This window comes from Schistocerca cancellata, chromosome 1 (assembly GCF_023864275.1).
Source record: "Schistocerca cancellata isolate TAMUIC-IGC-003103 chromosome 1, iqSchCanc2.1, whole genome shotgun sequence".
Lineage (NCBI taxonomy): Eukaryota > Metazoa > Arthropoda > Insecta > Orthoptera > Acrididae > Schistocerca > Schistocerca cancellata.
Window position 1 is genome coordinate 904,320,337 of NC_064626.1, and position 17,971 is coordinate 904,338,307.

At 44.1% G+C, this 17,971-nt stretch overlaps 1 protein-coding gene across 1 annotated transcript in view; it reads left to right on the plus strand.

Moving 5' to 3' along the window:
• Positions 1–15,986, plus strand: part of LOC126162614 (WAS/WASL-interacting protein family member 3-like) — a 316,445-nt gene extending 300,459 nt beyond the window's left edge. The window contains exon 3 of the mRNA XM_049919233.1: positions 15,426–15,986. Coding sequence (XP_049775190.1) covers positions 15,426–15,677 — 252 coding nt within the window. The 3' untranslated portion in view covers positions 15,678–15,986. The remainder of the gene's footprint in view (positions 1–15,425) is intronic.
• The last annotated feature ends 1,985 nt before the right edge of the window (positions 15,987–17,971 follow it).

Here is a 17,971-nt window from a genome sequence, read left to right on the forward strand (position 1 = left end):
ATATCACAAATTTACAGCCAACCAATCGCAAATAGATTTAAAATTGTTTAACTAGTTTTCAACGCCAATTAGGGGAACCTCCTTCAGAAGAATCTCTTTCCTTACCTAACAATATCACAAGAAGGTACATTAATAGCAGGTAGGCATTAGAACAAACACCTAATTTTTACAAATTAAATTGCATAAAAATACTCACTTGTGGTTAAAAGGGAATTTGAGCGACATCGCTCTACCCTTCATTCGATCCCTGCGAAACCCTACATTTCAGCAGGATAATGCACGACCGAATGTTTCAGGTCCTGTACGGGCCTTTCTGGATACAGAAAAATGTTCGACTGCTGCCCTGGCCAGCACATTCTCCAGATGCCTCACCAACTGAAAACGTCTGGTCAATGGCGACCGAGTAACTGGCTCGTCACAATACGCCAGTCACTACTCTTGATGAACTGTGGTATCGTGTTGAAGCTCCATGGGCAGTTGTACCTGTACACGCCATCCAAGCTCTGTTTGACTCAATGCCCGGGCGTATCAAGGCCGTTATTACGGCCAGAGGTGGTTGTTCTGGGTACTGATTTCTCAGGATCTATGCACCCAACTAACGTGAAAATGTAATCACATGTCAGTTCTAGTTTAATATATTTGTCCTATGAATACCCGTTTATCATCTTCTTGGCGTAGCAATTTTAATGACCAGTAGTGTAGTTAAAGAATTTTAATTCTATTTTCAACCGGCTGCCTATAAATTTGTGACATTGGAGTTCCATCGTCTCTAAACTGGCGGTTTCTTCATGCCTCTATACACACATGACTACGCAGCAGTTCACACTTACTTGTCTGACAGAAAGTTAATCAAACCTCTTTCACACTGCTTCTCTACAGCTCCACTCTCCAATAGCACGCGAGAAAAACGAACAAAAATCTTTCCGTGCGAGCTCTGATACCTCTTATTTTATTACGATGACCATTTCTCCTTATGTAGATGGGCGTCAGCAGAATATTTTCAGTCTCGGAGGAGGCACTTCTTGATTGAAATTCCTTAAAAACATCTCGCCGCAACGAGAAACGCCTTCACCTTAATGTTTGCCACCCCAACTGGTGTATTATATCCGTGACATTCTCTCCCCTATTTCGCCATAATACAAAACGAGCTGCCCTTCATTGAACTTTTTCGACGTCCTCCGACAATACTGTCTTGTCAGGATCTGAAACCGCACACATAGCTCTACTCTAGCGGAGGACGGACAAGTGTACTGTAGGGAGTCACTTCAGTAGATCTGTTGCAGGTTCTAAGTCTACTGCCAATAAAACGCAGTCTTTGGTTTGCCTTCCCCACTGCATTATCTATGTGATCGCTCCACTTTAAGGTGTTCGTAATTGTCATTCCTAGGTATTTAGTTGAACTGACCGCTTCTCGATTCGTTTGATTTATCGTAAACCGAAATTTAAAGGATTCCTTTCAGTTTTCGGGGTCAATTGCTGGCTTTCGTACACTACAGATACATTGAATCATTTTGCAATTGGTTTTGATCTTCCGATTAGACAGTAAATGACAACGTCATCTACAAACAGTGTAAGAGGGCTGCTCAGATAACCCCCTAAATTGTTTTCGCAGATTAGGAAAGAAGGTATAACACATCCTTGGGAAATTTCATCTGTTTTACTCGATGATTTTCCGTCAGTTACTGTGAAGTGTGACCTTTCTGATCGGAACTCACGAATCCAGTAGCACAGCTGAGACAGTACTCCATAGGCATGCAATTTGATTAGAAGCCGCTTGTGAGGCACACTATCAGAAGCCTTTTAGAAATCCAAAAATTTGTATCAGTTTGAGATCCCCTGTCGATTGCATTCATTACCTCGTGAGAATAAAGAGCAAGTTGTGTTGCACTTACGTTCTGAAATTGTGGTCACTGTGTGTTAACTTATCGTTTTCCTCGAGGCATTCATAATGTTCGAACACAGTATATATTCCAAAATCCGAAAACAATGCTCAGTATGCATTATATCAACTTATTTCTTGTTTTAGTCTACTTACGTAATACATTTCTCTTCTCCCCGAACTGCTTCCGTACCTCTTCATTAGTTATTCGATCTCTCCACCTTATTCTTTAATACCACATTTCAAACGACTCTAATTTCTTCTTTTCTGTTATGTTTATATTTCACGAGTCACTTTCTTTTAAGGCTACACCCCTGACAAATACATTCAGAAAAGACTTCCTAGCTCTTAAATTTTGTCTTCTGTGTTTTTCTAAATTGACAGTATGTATTTTATATCCTCTTGCCTTCTGCCAACGTCAGTTATTTTTTGCAGAATTCTCGGGTGTCCGCCCAGGTCACGTCATAAGTTCTCCACGATATTTTGACGAATGACTCGTTGCCATCTTCAGGTGGCCCCTGATGAATGCTGCTGGGCTCTTGTTGGCGCCAATATACGTTGGCCGTTAGCTCCTCCATCACTCCGCTGCTATCGCTGCCATGCGGCCGCCACGGTGGATGTGTCAGTGGTGGGGGTAATGACGCTGCCGCTGTCAGGTACTGACCTCATTATACGGGAACGTTTTTGTTTTTGTAGGCTCAGTGCAGGGCTCCACGCCCGACTCAGTTGGAGACCGTTATTTTTTTTAAAATCAGACCATCTTGGACCATAATGTCAGTGGCCTCTTTAATCACGCAGTCCCCTAAGGAGGAAGATTGGCTAAGTACCTTGCTGTTGTCGTAATCCGTCTACATTAGAGCCAGTTTTTATATTATGATAGGCCATGGCTGGTTGGTGGTCTGGCGTAATTCAGTACGTCCTCTATGTTCAGGCTAGTTTTATTCTAATGTGTGTACAGTTTTCCCAGTGTATGCTCTGTTGTACTGGTAGAGATTTGCACTCTGTCGACTTTCGTGGAGGTATTGCCGACAACCGGAACCCACGCTACTGATATGAGCTTCTCTTTCTCTTCCTGCTATTGACTAGGTACAACACGTCTAAACGCAAGCTTGATATGCTTACTGCTGTACTCATTTCTTCGGGACGTTCGTCTCCAAGTGCTTCAATTGCACAGGTAGTGGCAGATGGCTCGCGCCCTGTGATCAAATGTGGGTAAAACCCTTTCACGCTGGGAGCTGCGGTGACTATTGCAGGAACATAGATATAGATCAGTGTGTATAGCTTTGTTCTGTACACTGTTTCCCGATTTTCCATCTGGTTTCCAATTTCACTAGGACGTCAGGAAACGGCAGGACACCATCCTGTTTCACCTCCATGGTAAACTTTATGCTGGGGTGAACCGAGTTGAGGTGATGGAGAAATTCACCTAAGCTGTCCCGTCCATATGGCCAAACGACAAATGTATCACCCACCTAAAGAAACAAATAAGTTGATTTTAAATCGACTTCTTCCAGGATACAGCTGGGACACAGTGTGTACAGAAAATCTACTTACACTGACGTTTATCAGCTTTGACCAACTGTGGTATAAAAACTAGTCATCCTACCGATTACAACGACACCAAGTTACTTAGCCAATCTTCCTCTTTCTGGGATTGTGTGATTAACGAGGTCATTGAAATTAGGGTCCCAGATGGACTGATTAACAAAGATAGCGGCGTGCAACTAAGTCAGGCGTGAAACCCTTAATTGAGGATAGAAAAAAAAAAAAGCGGTCCCGTACAGTGAGATCCGCATCCGACTCTTGCAGCCGGAGTTCGGCGGGCACCCGCTACCCCCCGCCCCCCCCCCCTCCCCGCCACCACACACCGCGGCGGCTATACAGGCAAGCGATAAGACCGGAGTGATGGAGGGGGTAACGACCAACGTATATGGGACGCCGACAATAGCGCAGCACTTGTTATCAGGGACCACCTTTCTGCCGAAATATCATGGAGAACTCACGACTTGACCCGGGCACACACTCGAGAATTCTACAATTTAGAAGTACCTTGAAAAATCATCGTAATGCATGTCAGTTGTTTGACTGTGGGTACGTACATTGGTACTGGTATATGTTGCTGAAAAGTGACATTTTATTACTAGCTGACACACTCAGCATTGCACAGGTATTCATTTAGCCAGTTTTCTATTAGCAACGAAAACAAAAAGTTGAATTGTGTTGTAGATTATACCGAATGAATTTCATTCCATGTATTCTCAAAAAAACATTTTAAATTATGAAACAGTCGTACAAAGAAATATTCATAATTTACCAATGATTTAAGTACAATATCCAAATTAATAACATAGTATAGTGCCGGCCGCTGTGGCCGAGCGGTTATAGGCGCTTTAGTCCGAAACCGGGTGGCTGCTACTGTCGCAGGTTCGAATCCTGCCTCGGGCATGGATGTGTGTGATGTCCTTAGGTTAGTTAGGTTTAAGTAGTTCTAAGTCTAGGGCACTGATGACCCAGATGTTAAGTCCCATAGTGCTTAGAGCCATTTGAACCATTTTCCCTCCCATTTCCGTTGGTCAAGGGGCCTGAAGATAGTGTAGTGGAACACCGAAACTTTTTGCGTAAATAAATTAAATGCAATAGAGACGGCTGCGGGTGTTTTAATTTTCATTTCAGGACTGGAATCCGTCAACGCACACAAATACCTGGTGTAACAATTTCCAGTATGATCAACAGATGTAGGTAAAGCAAGTGGCAGACCGGTTCATTGATAGTATCCCGGTAAAGCGCTGTTGGTCTACAGAGCTGATTGGTTGCTCAAGCTCAAGCGTGTGAGATCCATACCAAACAGGACTGGCAGGGGATATTGAACGAGTACAAAGAAGGACAGCAAGAATGGTCAAAGGCTTTTTTGTCCCAAGGGAAAGCGTCAACAAGATGCTGAAGAACCTCAACTGGCAGACACTTGAAAATAGATCCAACTGACCAATGAAAAACTACATACAGCGTTCTAAGATTCAGAACGAAGTGAGCAATCTAGGAATATACTACAACCCCGTAAGTATCGCTCTTGTAGGGACCACGAACAGAAGATTGGACTAACGACAACGAACCAGAGGCATTTAAGCAGTCATTATTCCCGCGCTCCAGATCTGAATGGAACGTGAGAAAACCCTAATAAGTGGTACAATAATTATAGACCTACATCACTGACGTCAATTTTACGTAGAATTAAGGAACATGTTCTACTCTTTCGTGTTACGACGTTTGTGGAGAACGGAAACGTAGACTGTTCAACTGCCTAACCGATATGTGTAAATCAAGTAACGAAAGACACGTTGCACAAGAAACGGAAGTGTAAGTCCCTCTCGACAGTAACCGGCAACTGGCGTCGCGTCATAGCATGGCCGGCCGCGGTGGTCTAGCGGTTCAGGCGCTCCGTCCGGAACCGCGCGACTACTACGGTCGCAGGTTCGAATCCTGCCTCGGGCGTGGATGTGTGTGATGTATTTAGGTTAGTTAGGTTTAAGTAGTTCTAAGTTCTAGGGGACTGATGACCACAGATGTTAAGTCCCATAGTGCTCAGAGCCATTTTTTTGTCATAGCATGACGTCAGCAGTTTGGGCTTGTACCGCCAGGAACAGGAATTTCACGCCAATCAGCGCAGAGCTTACTGTGAACCAGTATCTTGACTTCACGAACTTCACAGATGGCATGATACTACAGAAGAGATTAGTGGCTTCAGTTGCAAAGGTTCGTGGGATGCAGTCTTTTTGATACGTAACGCCGCAGACTAAGATGCGTTGTGTGGTTAACGAACTTGAGCTATAACGTTTTTGTGCAAGTGAAGTTGAACATATAGAAAGCTGCCCACAAGACAAGCAGGCAATTTCTTATCCTGTGCAGAATCACACCAGATGAATTTCGTAAACTTCTTTTGAAAATTGGCCATGTGGAGAACATCTGCATCCATTCCTCAAGCTACTGTGGTTGCTGACAGCAGAGATGTTCCTGGTGCAGCAATGACTACAACGAGAGGATTCCTGACGAATCAGATGGCGAAGCCGGTGCCAATCTACACCGAGCACCTCCCAGTGGTTATGATGAAGATGGTGAAGATTATGATGACATCGCTAACGCACCGGCAGTAGCAGCAGATTTCCATGCAGCTTCGAAATCATCTGCACATCCTCCCCTCCCCCCGCCCTCCTTCCCTCCCTCCTAATTCTGCGTGAAGTGGAGTGTGGTGACCGTCAAATACTGGAAGGTATAAGAATGGCAAAACAATGAAGTGCAATGAGAAGCACAAGTTATTTAATATCTAAAACATATATAAAACATTTCTAATATATAAAACATTTTTAACATAGGGGGAAGGCGGGGCAAGACGGGGAGGTGGGGTAAGACGGGGAGGGGTATAAGCTACAGTGCTGCCATCTGTGGGTAGCTACGTCAACATCATCAATACACAGGTCCCAGTGTGTTGACATTGCTGAACCTTGTTTCGCGGCGGTTTCTGTGAGCTTTGCAAGGTACGTACGATTGTTATACTGATTTGCAATGTTTTACACCTTTCGAGGTCCTAAAACATGTGTTTCGTGAACATTTGTCCAGACTGTATATATAGCACTGAATAGCACGTCTTATTAACAGTAAACTGCTGTGTCAGTAGTCAATGTTCACTAAATAGTGTTCATGTAGGCGTAACATAACCTGACAGCATGGTAGGGGGCAATACGGGGTGGAGCAAGATGGGAAGCTTCCCCGTCTTGCCCCTACTATTTGCCCAACCATTACATTCTTATCGTCTCATGTGTTTACCTCGCTGCGGGTTTGAACACGTACATTATACGTTGAATACAATTGTAAATATAATGGTATTCGTTATTCCAACGTTTCCTAATTAATTACAAAGTATGCCTTAGGCTATACGGTGAATAAAAATACACGCACACCAAGATGTGGCCCGCGAAAATGAGGTTGTCTTGCTGTGTTTGCCACCATACTGCTCACACCGCCTTCAACCATTGGACGTGGCATTTATGTAACTTCTCAGTAAATTTTATGAAGATGAAGTAAGATCGCGGCTTCGCACCCATCCTGGAAAAGTTGTTACGCTGCATCAGATCGCAAGTTTATTCGGAAAAGCCTTCATTAATTCAGCTACAATGTCCACAGCAGTGAACGGGTTTCGGAAAACAGGCATTTGGCCTGTAAACAGAAATGTGTTTCAAGAAAGTGATTACCGTCCCTGTTCAACTACAGACATTCATCAAGCTCACACATCTGAAGTTACAGAAACGGAAGACCAAATACCAGAGATGTTGTCAAGACGCAAAACACCTGAACAATTAACAACTGACAATCAAGCCTCTGTTTTGTCTAACTTTCAGGTTACTAGCTCTGAAGGAGGAGGAGGAGATTAGTGTTTAACGTCCCATCGACAACGAGGTCATTAGAGACGGAGCGCAAGCTCGGGTGAGGGAAGGATGGGGAAGGAAATCGGCCGTGCCCTTTCAAAAGAACCATCCCGGCATTTGCCTGAAGCGATTTAGGGAAATCACGGAAAACCTAAATCAGGATGGCCGGAGACGGGATTGAACCGTCGTCCTCCCGAATGCGAGTCCAGTGTGCTAACCACTGCGCCACCTCGCTCGGTACTACTACTGACATGGTGTTAGCTATTACAAAGGTGGGTTAAAGAAACCAAAAGGAAACCAACTAACAGGCGTGGAAAACCCGTTGTTTTAGCCGAATCTCCTTATAGGAGTGGACTATCTGATGAAATTAAACGAAAAAGAGTCCCCAAACGTGCTGCATGTAAACGAAAACTCTTCTCAAAGACGTTTAATAAACCTGCGATACCACCAGAAGGACATAATGACAACGAAAAAGTGACTAACGCTACTGACGTCTTAACCACCCCGTCATGCTCAAGGGATAATAAACTGAGGTCGAATGACAACGAGGAAGGAAGTGAAGAATGTTTATACTGCTATGACTTCTCTGAAGGAGGCTGGATACGGTGTATTGGCTGCGGACGCTGTGCCCACGACACTTGTGCAGGGATAGAAAGTGATGATGACGAGGCTGTCCACACTTGTGTACTATGTGAAAGTAAGAGGCCTAAATAAAACGTAATACCTGCTTCTACAGTTCGCAGAACCATGTTTCGAAATCTTATCGTCACATGGTTTCGTTATTCCAGTCCTTATTTAAGCTTTAGAGATGAATTCATGCTAGTTCCCCATCTTACCCCGCGTATGGGGCAAGACAGGGAATTGGTAGTTTATGTTTCAAATCGATTTATTTCTAACTAAATGAAACACGTTTACAGGTTTCTTTCCATGCTATTGTAATTCAATGGTTAAGTAAACAAATGATAATCACACCTACTTAAATTTGTTTATTTTTATCCCTTTTGTAAGGTTTAAAGTTAGCTTCCCCATCTTGCCCCGCCTTCCCCTATACAAAACATTTCATTTTTAATATATAAAACATTTCAATACATAAAATATTTCTATAAAACATATATAAAACATTAATGTATAAAATATTTCTAAAAATGGTATGAGTGCACCCAGACGAACTTTATAATAATTTAGAATTTAATGTCTGCTTAACCCGATTATAGAATCCCAGTGCATTGCAGGTTGGCCTTACAAATGTTATCGTAATTGGACATCCCAAAGGAGAATCTGTTGCGTATCCCATACCCAGAGCATCAGACAGTATTCTTCTGAGAGTGTAGAATTGGACAAGAAGATTAAACCATTATGTGTCCTCCTCCGGGAGACGTTCACAAGAAGAAATTACCCATCTGACATAGAGCAATTACACAGATATTTTGCAAAAGTGTGTGGACACTCATACTCTGACCCAATGCTCTCCTCTTCGATGTTCTTTGTTCACACTCGGTACGCATTACAAGAGGTAGCTACTATATATTAACCGTATCAGATATGAATTTTTCTGGAGGAAGAAAATTTTTTCTTTAAGTGGTAATGATTTTATATGCAAGATGTACCCGTTTCCAAAACAGACTTCGTACACTTGGCTTCATTTCATAGAGTAAAATAACGAATTACGAAATATTCTCTATTTCCATCAATAGTAAAATGATCATTTAATAATTATCATGCAGAATAACAACAGCAATATTCAATTATACAGTGGAATGTAGCGAACCATCCACATCCGTGTATGCTAGTGGCCATGAGCTGCTGCGCACTGCTACACTGACTTGCTGATATTTTCATAGTGATGCCCAACGGCAGTACTTGCGCATGCTGGAAAGGTTGAACATTAACAAATGTGTACCTCAGATTTCCATTGGGAAAAAACATTTGTTGCAGTTAAGACACAGTGAAAGTTAATGTACACAATTGCAGCCAGAGGGTCTGAAAATGTTAATGTTCCGCTATGTAAAGTGGCAACGATTGAAATACGAAAACTAATCGACGAGTTGGTTTTTTGCAAGACCCATGCTGTAGAATCAATAGGATCCCACAGTTTCCTGTGGATATGTCAACAATTCCCGGCCATGATAAGGCGACGTTTGGCATTTTCATTAAAAGTAGGAAATTTACTGTGACCAAGGTGGCACAGCTGTGTTGGAGGTGCATATGATCACAGTAGACGTGAAGGACGCACAGTGTGCATTATAGTAAGCATGTACGACCAGCATTCACATCCTACAGGACCTTCTAAAGAAAACCTCAGGCCGGTATCCTTTTATGAATGAGGTAGGTGACTCTTTGTGACAACATATTCTAATCTGTAGCACAGTAAGCAAACTGACGAATGAGCTAAGACAGTGGAGGGAGCAGAACAGTAATTAGACTTCATTGTAATAAGTTTAGAGCGCCAGCTGAGTACATTAGAGGGAGGAACAGGTTTTTCGACTAATACAGATGTCACTTTAGCAAACTGGATGGCACAGCTAAGATTAATAAATGGCAAGTGTCCCAATACCTGGCACCCAGTGACAATAATGCAGATGTCGTCGAAGGTAAGAGTGGTAACCTACAGAGACAAGCAGATGAAAGTGGGTTGGAATCGCTTAATTGCCTACCTTATAGCATTTCCAACTAATCGTTTCTGGTACGTGTAAACTTGGGCTCGCGGCTATTAACCGAACACTTCTAAAGAGCACAGAACATTATAAATCCCTAAGAAAACGATAAATAGTCAGACTACAATGCCGTGGAGTCCAGAACTTTCCATGCTGAGACGAAGGATAGGAGCAAGAAGAAGATCTTGTCATTGTGCTTTAGGGCAATCAGAGCGCACTGCGAGACTTCATGAATACAGGGCAATTACGATGCGCTACAAAACATAACTATAAGAACACACTGGGAGAAGTTACTTCGAAGGCAACTGCAATTTATCAACTGGGGAAGACCGTATATTGTTGACTGGAAGCTTAAAGAACCTACTTCCATGTCCACGATGCGTAGAGATGGTTGGATGGAGGAAGCGTGCTTAATACCTGCTAAAAGCTCTGCTTCTTGATGATAACACGAACACGTATTTTTAAATACGTGCACGATTTCGAAGTGAAGTAGATAGAGAATACAACACTCAGAAGAAGTTGCGATTGCAGTTTCCATACTCAAAACTGGAAAGTCACCAGGCTCGGATGACGTCTACCTCAAGATCGTGCTGGTGATAAATCCACTGTTAGTGCATTATTTGACACTGTTAGTAAACGTTGCAAATAGGTAGGGTGGCGATTTCGAAATGTTAAAATGTGTGTGAACTCCTAAGGGACCAAACTGCTTAGGTCATCGGTCTCTAGACTTACACACTACTTTAACTAACTTATGCTAAGAACAACACACACACCCATGGCCAAGGGAGGACTCGAACCTCCGGCGGGAGGGGCCGCGCACTCTGTAATATGACGCCTCAAACCACGCGGCCATTCCGCGCAGCTGGTGATTTCGAAAACAGCTCAGACAGTGGTGATTGAAAAGGGTATCACTGGAAAGCTATAGACCTATTTTCTTATTAAACGTCTTGGTCAAGATCCAGGAGTGTCTGGTTTGTAACCGGTTGCAAGCACCCAGTCTTGGATCTGACTCACTACCAGTACGGATCCAGGAAAGGGTAGATGATGCCGTCGACAACGCTATTCAGATTGTAGAAAATTTAATTACGAAGCATGCAGTTGCACTCATGATTAACATCACAAGAGCATTCGATAACCTTTGGTGGCCTACATTTTGTATTGAGAGTAGCGTCTAATGACATGCGGGGGCAGAGCAAGGTAATCAAAACGATTAGAAGGGTTGTCCACGAAACTTCTGAAGTAGTCCATTGTTCCGGGATTTTCGTATTGAACCCTTGTTAGACAGGGCAGATATTGTTGAAAGTGTTCTTGGGCAGGCGGATGAGGTACTAGTGGTTGTGTCTGTGAACTCCAAGTGAAAAGACGAATGTTGTTCAGATGGTTCAAATGGCTCTGAGCACTATGGGACTTAACAGCTGTGGTCATCAGTCCCCCAGACCTTAGAACTACTTAAACCTAGCGAACCTAAGGACATCACACACATCCATGCCCGTGGCAGGATTCGAACCTGCGACCGTAGCAGTCGCGCGGTTCCGGACTGCGCGCCTAGAACCGCGAGACCACCGCGGCCGGCGACGAATGTTGTGTTCGTTCAGTTAGAACAGTGGTGGACGCAAAACAAACTCGCTATAGCCGTCCATAAAACCACGTACATACCTCCGAAGACAAGACTTTCTCTCGGTAGAAGTCCTTCCCCGAGGCTTGGTGGAATTCCCGTAAAACGCAGCACTATTTTCAGGTATGTAAGTATTCCTCTAGACGAGAAAAGGAATTACCTGGAATATGTAGCATCCGTTGCTCAAAATTATGCATAAGACTGTCCGTGTTGGCACAAACGTCTGTAAATTACTGATGCTTGTAGTGCTACATCACGAAGCTTTCTTTACCGCCAATGTGAGTTTTCTTTCCAGAGTCTGGGCGCACCGCATTCAACTGGAGAGTTACAGAAGAATATTATGACGAACGCAACGGATCATACTGTTGAGGTTCACCGACGACTTTGGCACAGCTGTCGAGGGTTTACTGGAGATTCTGGGGATATGTCCGTTCGATATCGTGGAACGTTACAGGGCAGCGTTGTATTGGTTGGGCCCTCAGCGATATAGACGAATGTACAGGACCACAGGACTCCACAACTCTAATAAAAGACGCTTAAGAGCTGGGAGATTAGTCGAACGGCAGTTTGTCTGGGACATTATAAGCACTGTAAGGTGGGCATACAGCACACTACAAGCAGTATGCACGACATGGACCCTTTTCGAGGTATGGCGCACCTATTAATATGCCATGGTCCATATCCAGAAGATCTACATCGAGTGGTATGTCGTAACAAACCAACCTCTGAAGATGGAGAGGCTAATTTTGGCTGATTGTGTCGTTTTCAGTTCCTCCGTTTACTGGCAGAGAGTCAATGCAGATAATTATACTGTGACTTTCAAGCAATTGTAAATGATCAAAATTTATAGACTTCGGTTAATTTTATTGCATGTTGAGTAACAAAAAAAAAAAAAAATTCTTCAGCTTTCAGGCTTCAAGATCAAGTAGATACTCTGAATATCAAAATAACGCCGACTTATCTGAGGAACAAAGGGGTAGATTACTAACAAGAAGTACTACCTGCATAATAGAGAACGACAGGCACAACTAAAATATGTTTAAGAGAAAAATAACACAAAATTACAAAATTAAAAGTGCTATAGCCACTCACACAGGTCTGCATAGACACAAGGTATGCTGAGGCATGCATACACCATTGGGGGCATTGTAGAATAGTGTAGCGACAATGGGTATATACGAAGGTACAGTTGTAATTAGTCGGCGAGTCTCGATCGCTTCCGAAGCATACAGTAACACATGTCGCAATATAAGCTGAAAGCTATTCACTTAAAACTTTAATCAGATTCCCTTTATTTTACGTCGTCTTACTTGATTATATTTTTAACATTCCGTTTTATTTCTACATTATTTATTAACAACAGCTGCTTTTAACCCAAGAATCTCCAGTAAATCCTGGACAGATTCAGTGCGAAAGGCACCGGTGAGCGTAATTTTTTCCCGAGGTTTCTCTCTTAAGAGTCGTAATTCCCCTGGTGTTTCGATAGACATTTGCGTGTTTGCAGTGTGTAGCTGAAGTCGTCCCAGACATACACAACTCATCACATGTTTCATTTGACGTCCAGTGTCGATGGAAAGCGTCGGTGTTTTACCATTACAAAGAAAAATTGTTTTCAAATCTGAATATTACTTGCCCATTCGACAGCTGGGTCCCAAGTCAGTCTAGTCCGATATTCGTGTTATAGATACGTTTTAACAAGGACAGTAAAACACGAAAAATAACCAGTATTCCAGCAGCGACAAGCTGCCCTCTCCCGCGATGACGGCTACCGCCATGTAGAAGTGCCGCTGAGTTGCTGTTGGAGTACTGATTATTCTTCGCGTTTCACAGGTTTAATCTTGTCATATATATATATATATGACAAGATTAAACCTTTATATATATATATATATATATATATATATATATATATATATATATATATGAAAGTGAACAAGTCATCGGGAATTCCAGGGTATGAATGAAGTGGGCAGCGTTGGACTAAACGTTCAATTGTCTGCTCTTCTTGATTACATTCACACATTGGTGAAATGATCCAGCCCCATTTGTACCTGAAGCAGCTACAACAACCATCTCCAGTCCTGTTGAGGCGGCACCAAAGTTTCCTCGGTAGGTCAAAACCTTTTGGCTTCTTTGTGGGATCAAGGTGATGGGCTCTTGTTCCCAATATTTTTGTTGACCATTCATGCTTCCAGCTTTCATTTAGATCAAAACCATCCGAGATGAGTTGTCCTGTAGTAACACTTGCTGGTCTTCTTGATCGCAATCGTTGCTGTGGCGGATGACAGAATTCCTGGTGCAGTGGTAGAGAAGGGGATGCAGAGATTTTCTTGGTCTCCCTCAGTAGAGCTTGTTTGCGCCTTAAGTGAGGTGGAGGGATGTGACTCAGTACAGGAAACCAGTGGCATGGGGTTCATTTGATGGAACCAGTAACGCAGCGCATTGTGTCGTTAAGTTTTGCCCTTGTTAATACGTACCCATAAAACGAATATTGGACTAGACTAATTTGGGACTGCTCTGTCGATTGGGAACGTAAAATATCGATTTAAAATAATTTTACTTCTAATGGGAAACAAACCGACGCTCTTCTTCAGTACTGGAATTTGCAGGAAGGACGTGATGAGCAGAATTTCTTTGTTTTGACTCCAGCTGTACTTCGCAAAAGCGAAGCTGCGAGTGTCAGCCGAAACACGAGAGAAAATGCGCCTGACGAGTCTTGCATGTATATAATCGTGCTTATTAAATATGTAAGACCTGTTTGTACTCATAATTTTTTATGGCAATAAATTGTATTGACTGAGATGTATACGGAGACACAGATATTCACATCTGACGCCTGCTTTGGCTAGTTAGTGGGCAACTGTTGTTCTGTTGCCAAAAGCTGAAAAATGTTACTTGTGGCGCCAGCTTGAGTTGGAATACTCGTCAAGTTGCACCAGTTTTTCAGAGGCAGCTGCAGGGAGAACTTTCCAGCTCCGCAAGCCACCCAACGGTGTGTGGCGGAGGGCACTTTCGTGCCACTGTCATTACCTCCCTTTCCTATTCCAGTCGCGTATGGTTCGCGGGAAGAACGACTGCCGGAAAGCCTCCGTGCGCGCTCGAATCTTTCTAATTTTACATTCGTGATCTCCTCGGGAGGTATAAGGAGGGGGAAGCAATATATTCGATACCTCATCCAGAAACGCACCCTCTCGAAACCTGGACAGCAAGCTACACCGCGATGTAGAGCGCCTCTCTTGCAGAGTCTGCCACTCGAGTTTGCTAAACATCTCCGTAACGCTATCACGCTTACCAAATAACCCTGTGACGAAACGCGCCGCTCTTCTTTGGATCTTCTCTATCTTCTCCGTCAACCCGATCTGGTACGGGTCCCACACTGATGAGCAACACTCAAGTATAGGTCGAACGAGTGTTTTGTAAGCCACCTCCTTTGTTGATGGACTACATTTTCTAAGGACTCTCCCAATGAATCTCAACCTGGCACCCGCCTTACCAACAATTAATTTTATATGATCATTCCACTTCAAATCGTTCCGCACGCATACTCCCAGATATTTTACAGAAGTAACTGCTACCAGTGTTTGTTCCGCTATCATATAATCATACAATAAAGGATCCTTCTTTCTATGTATTCGCAGTACATTACATTCGTCTATGTTAAGGGTCAGTTGCCACTCCCTGCACCAAGTGCCTATCCGCTCCAGATCTTCCTGCACTTCGCTGCAATTTTCTAATGCTGCAACTTCTCTGTATACTACAGCATCATCCGCGAAAAGCCGGATGCAACTTCCGACACAGGTGTCGCCGGCATTTCGTGTTGGTGTGTCGCCCTCTGTCAGTGTGCGCTGTCGTGTCGGCAGGTGGAGGCGCGCGCCGAGGTGGGGACGCCGCCGCCGCGCTGCTTCAAGCCCAGCCTGGAGGAGCTGCGGCTGCTGAAGGAGCCGCCGGCCGAGGGCCGGCCCGCCATCCGGTTGACGCGCTGCTCCGAGCCGCCCACGCCGCCCACGCCGCCCTCACCGCCCCCGCCGCCCCCGGCGCCGCCCACCGTGCTCGGCGCCGGCAGATACGCGCCCCTCGAGCCCATCAAGCGGCGCGACTCCAGCCAGATCTGAGCGGCCGCGCTCGCGCCCGCACACCCAGTTTGCTCTCCCATACGTCACGTGTTACATTCGTACACATTACATAACATATATATCGTTATTACGTAGCTAGGACTTTTGTATTGTCAGCTAGAGTGGTAGATTTTTATTACAATTTGTGGAAGTGGACTGTGAAAATTTCGTATCAGTTGTTGAATTTGAAAAGCATTTTATTGTTATACCTGTTAGCATATTGTATGTGATTTAGTTTTTGAGATATATGGCAATGTTGACAATTGTTACAAACATAAAATATACGCACTTTCTTTTACCTCGTTCTCATAGGTTGTTCTCAGTATTAGATTCCTTATGTCCGATTTCCCAGTTGTGCCGACCCCTTTCACTGTAGTATTTAGTAGTATTTTGTCGCAGTTACAAATAAGAGTCAAAAAGTTCCTCGAATTATTAGAAGAAGAACATTTCTTCCATTTACATCATTATACATCTCACTTATTACAGAATACCCCCTCCCCCCCCCCCCCCCCCGCAATAATTCATCTACACTACTGGACATTAAAATTGCTACACCACGAAGATCACGAAGAAGATGCTGTGATATGCAAATGATTAGCTTTTCAGAGCATTCACACAAGGTTGGCGCCGGTGGCGACACCTACAACGTGCTGACACGAGGAAAGTTTCCAACCGATTTCTCATACACAAACAGCAGTTGACCGGCGTTGCCTGGTGAAACGTTGTTGTGATGCCTCGTGTAAGGAGGAGAAATGCGTACCATCACGTTTCCCACTTTGATAAAGGTCGGATTGTAGCCTATCGCGATTGCGGTTTATCGTATTGCGACATTGCTGCTCGCATTGGTAGAGATCCAATGACTGTTAGCATAATATGGAATCGGTGGGTTCAGGAGTGTAATACGGAACGCCGTGCTGGATTCCAACGGCCTCGTATCACTAGCAGTCGAGATGACAGGCATCTTATCCGAATGGCTGTGACGGATGGTGCAGCCACGTCTCGATCCCTGAGTCAATAGATGGGGACGTTTGCAAGACAACAAGCATCTCCACGAACAGCTCGACGACGTTTGCAGCAGCATGGACTTTCAGCTCGGAGACCATGGCTGCGGTTACCCTTGACTCTGAATCACAGACAAAAGCGCCTGCGATGGTGTACTCAATGACGAACCTGGGTCTACGAAAGGCAAAACATCCTTTTTTCGGATGAATCCAGGTTCTGTTTACAGCGTCATGATGGTCGAATCCGTGTTTGGCGACATCGCGGTGTATGCACATTGGAAGCGTGTATTCGTCATCGCCATACGGGCGTATCACCCGGCGTGTTGGTATGGGGTGCCATTGGTTACACGTCTCGGTCACCTCTTGTTCGCATTGACGGCACTTTGAACAGTAACTTCAGATGTGTTACGACCCGTGGCCCTACCCTTCATTCTATCCCTGCGAAACTCAACATTTCAGCAGGATAATGCACGACCACATGTTGCAGGTCCTGTTCGGGCCTTTCTGGGTACAGAAAATGCTCGACTGCTGCCCCGGCCAGCACATTCTCCAGATCTCTCACCAATTGAAAACGTCTGATCAATGGTGGCCGAGCAACTGGCTCGTCCCAATACGCCAGTCACTACTCTTGATGAAATGTGGTATCGTGTTGAAGCTGAATGGGCAGCTGTACCTGTACACGGCATCCAATCTCTGTTTGACTCAATGCCCAGGCGTATCAAGACCGTTATTACGGCCAGAGGTGGTTGTTCTGGGTACTGATTTCTCAGGATCTATGCACCTAAACTGCGTGAAAATGTAATCGCATGTCAGTTCTAGTATAATATATTTCTCCAATGAATACCCGCGTATCATCTGCATTTCTTCTTGGTGTAGTAATTTTAATGGCCAGTAGTGTAATTCACACACTTGCACAAGCACACATAAAATTACTCACATGGTCTCGGAATTCGTCAGAAACTACGAGTATCACCGAATTTTCTGTCACCTTGCACCCGGTAATAAAGTTATCCCTTCACGTTTCTTTTAGTCGTGGTATAAGTTGGCATATGAACTGTCATCAGACAATGATGGATGTTCCATTGGTAGTGTATTTTAAATCTATTCGGTGACGTTATCGTCGTTGGACTCATCTTACAGTGTGTCCCGTACCGGCATAAGTCGTATCATAAGCTCTGCACGAAGGTGTGGCCGATGTGGCGCAATCAGGACGTTGCCTACAATGTGGCTAGAGTCTGCTAAGTTATCTCTAACGGAGTGAGAGGAAGAAAGTCTCCCGGGATGTCTAGCACA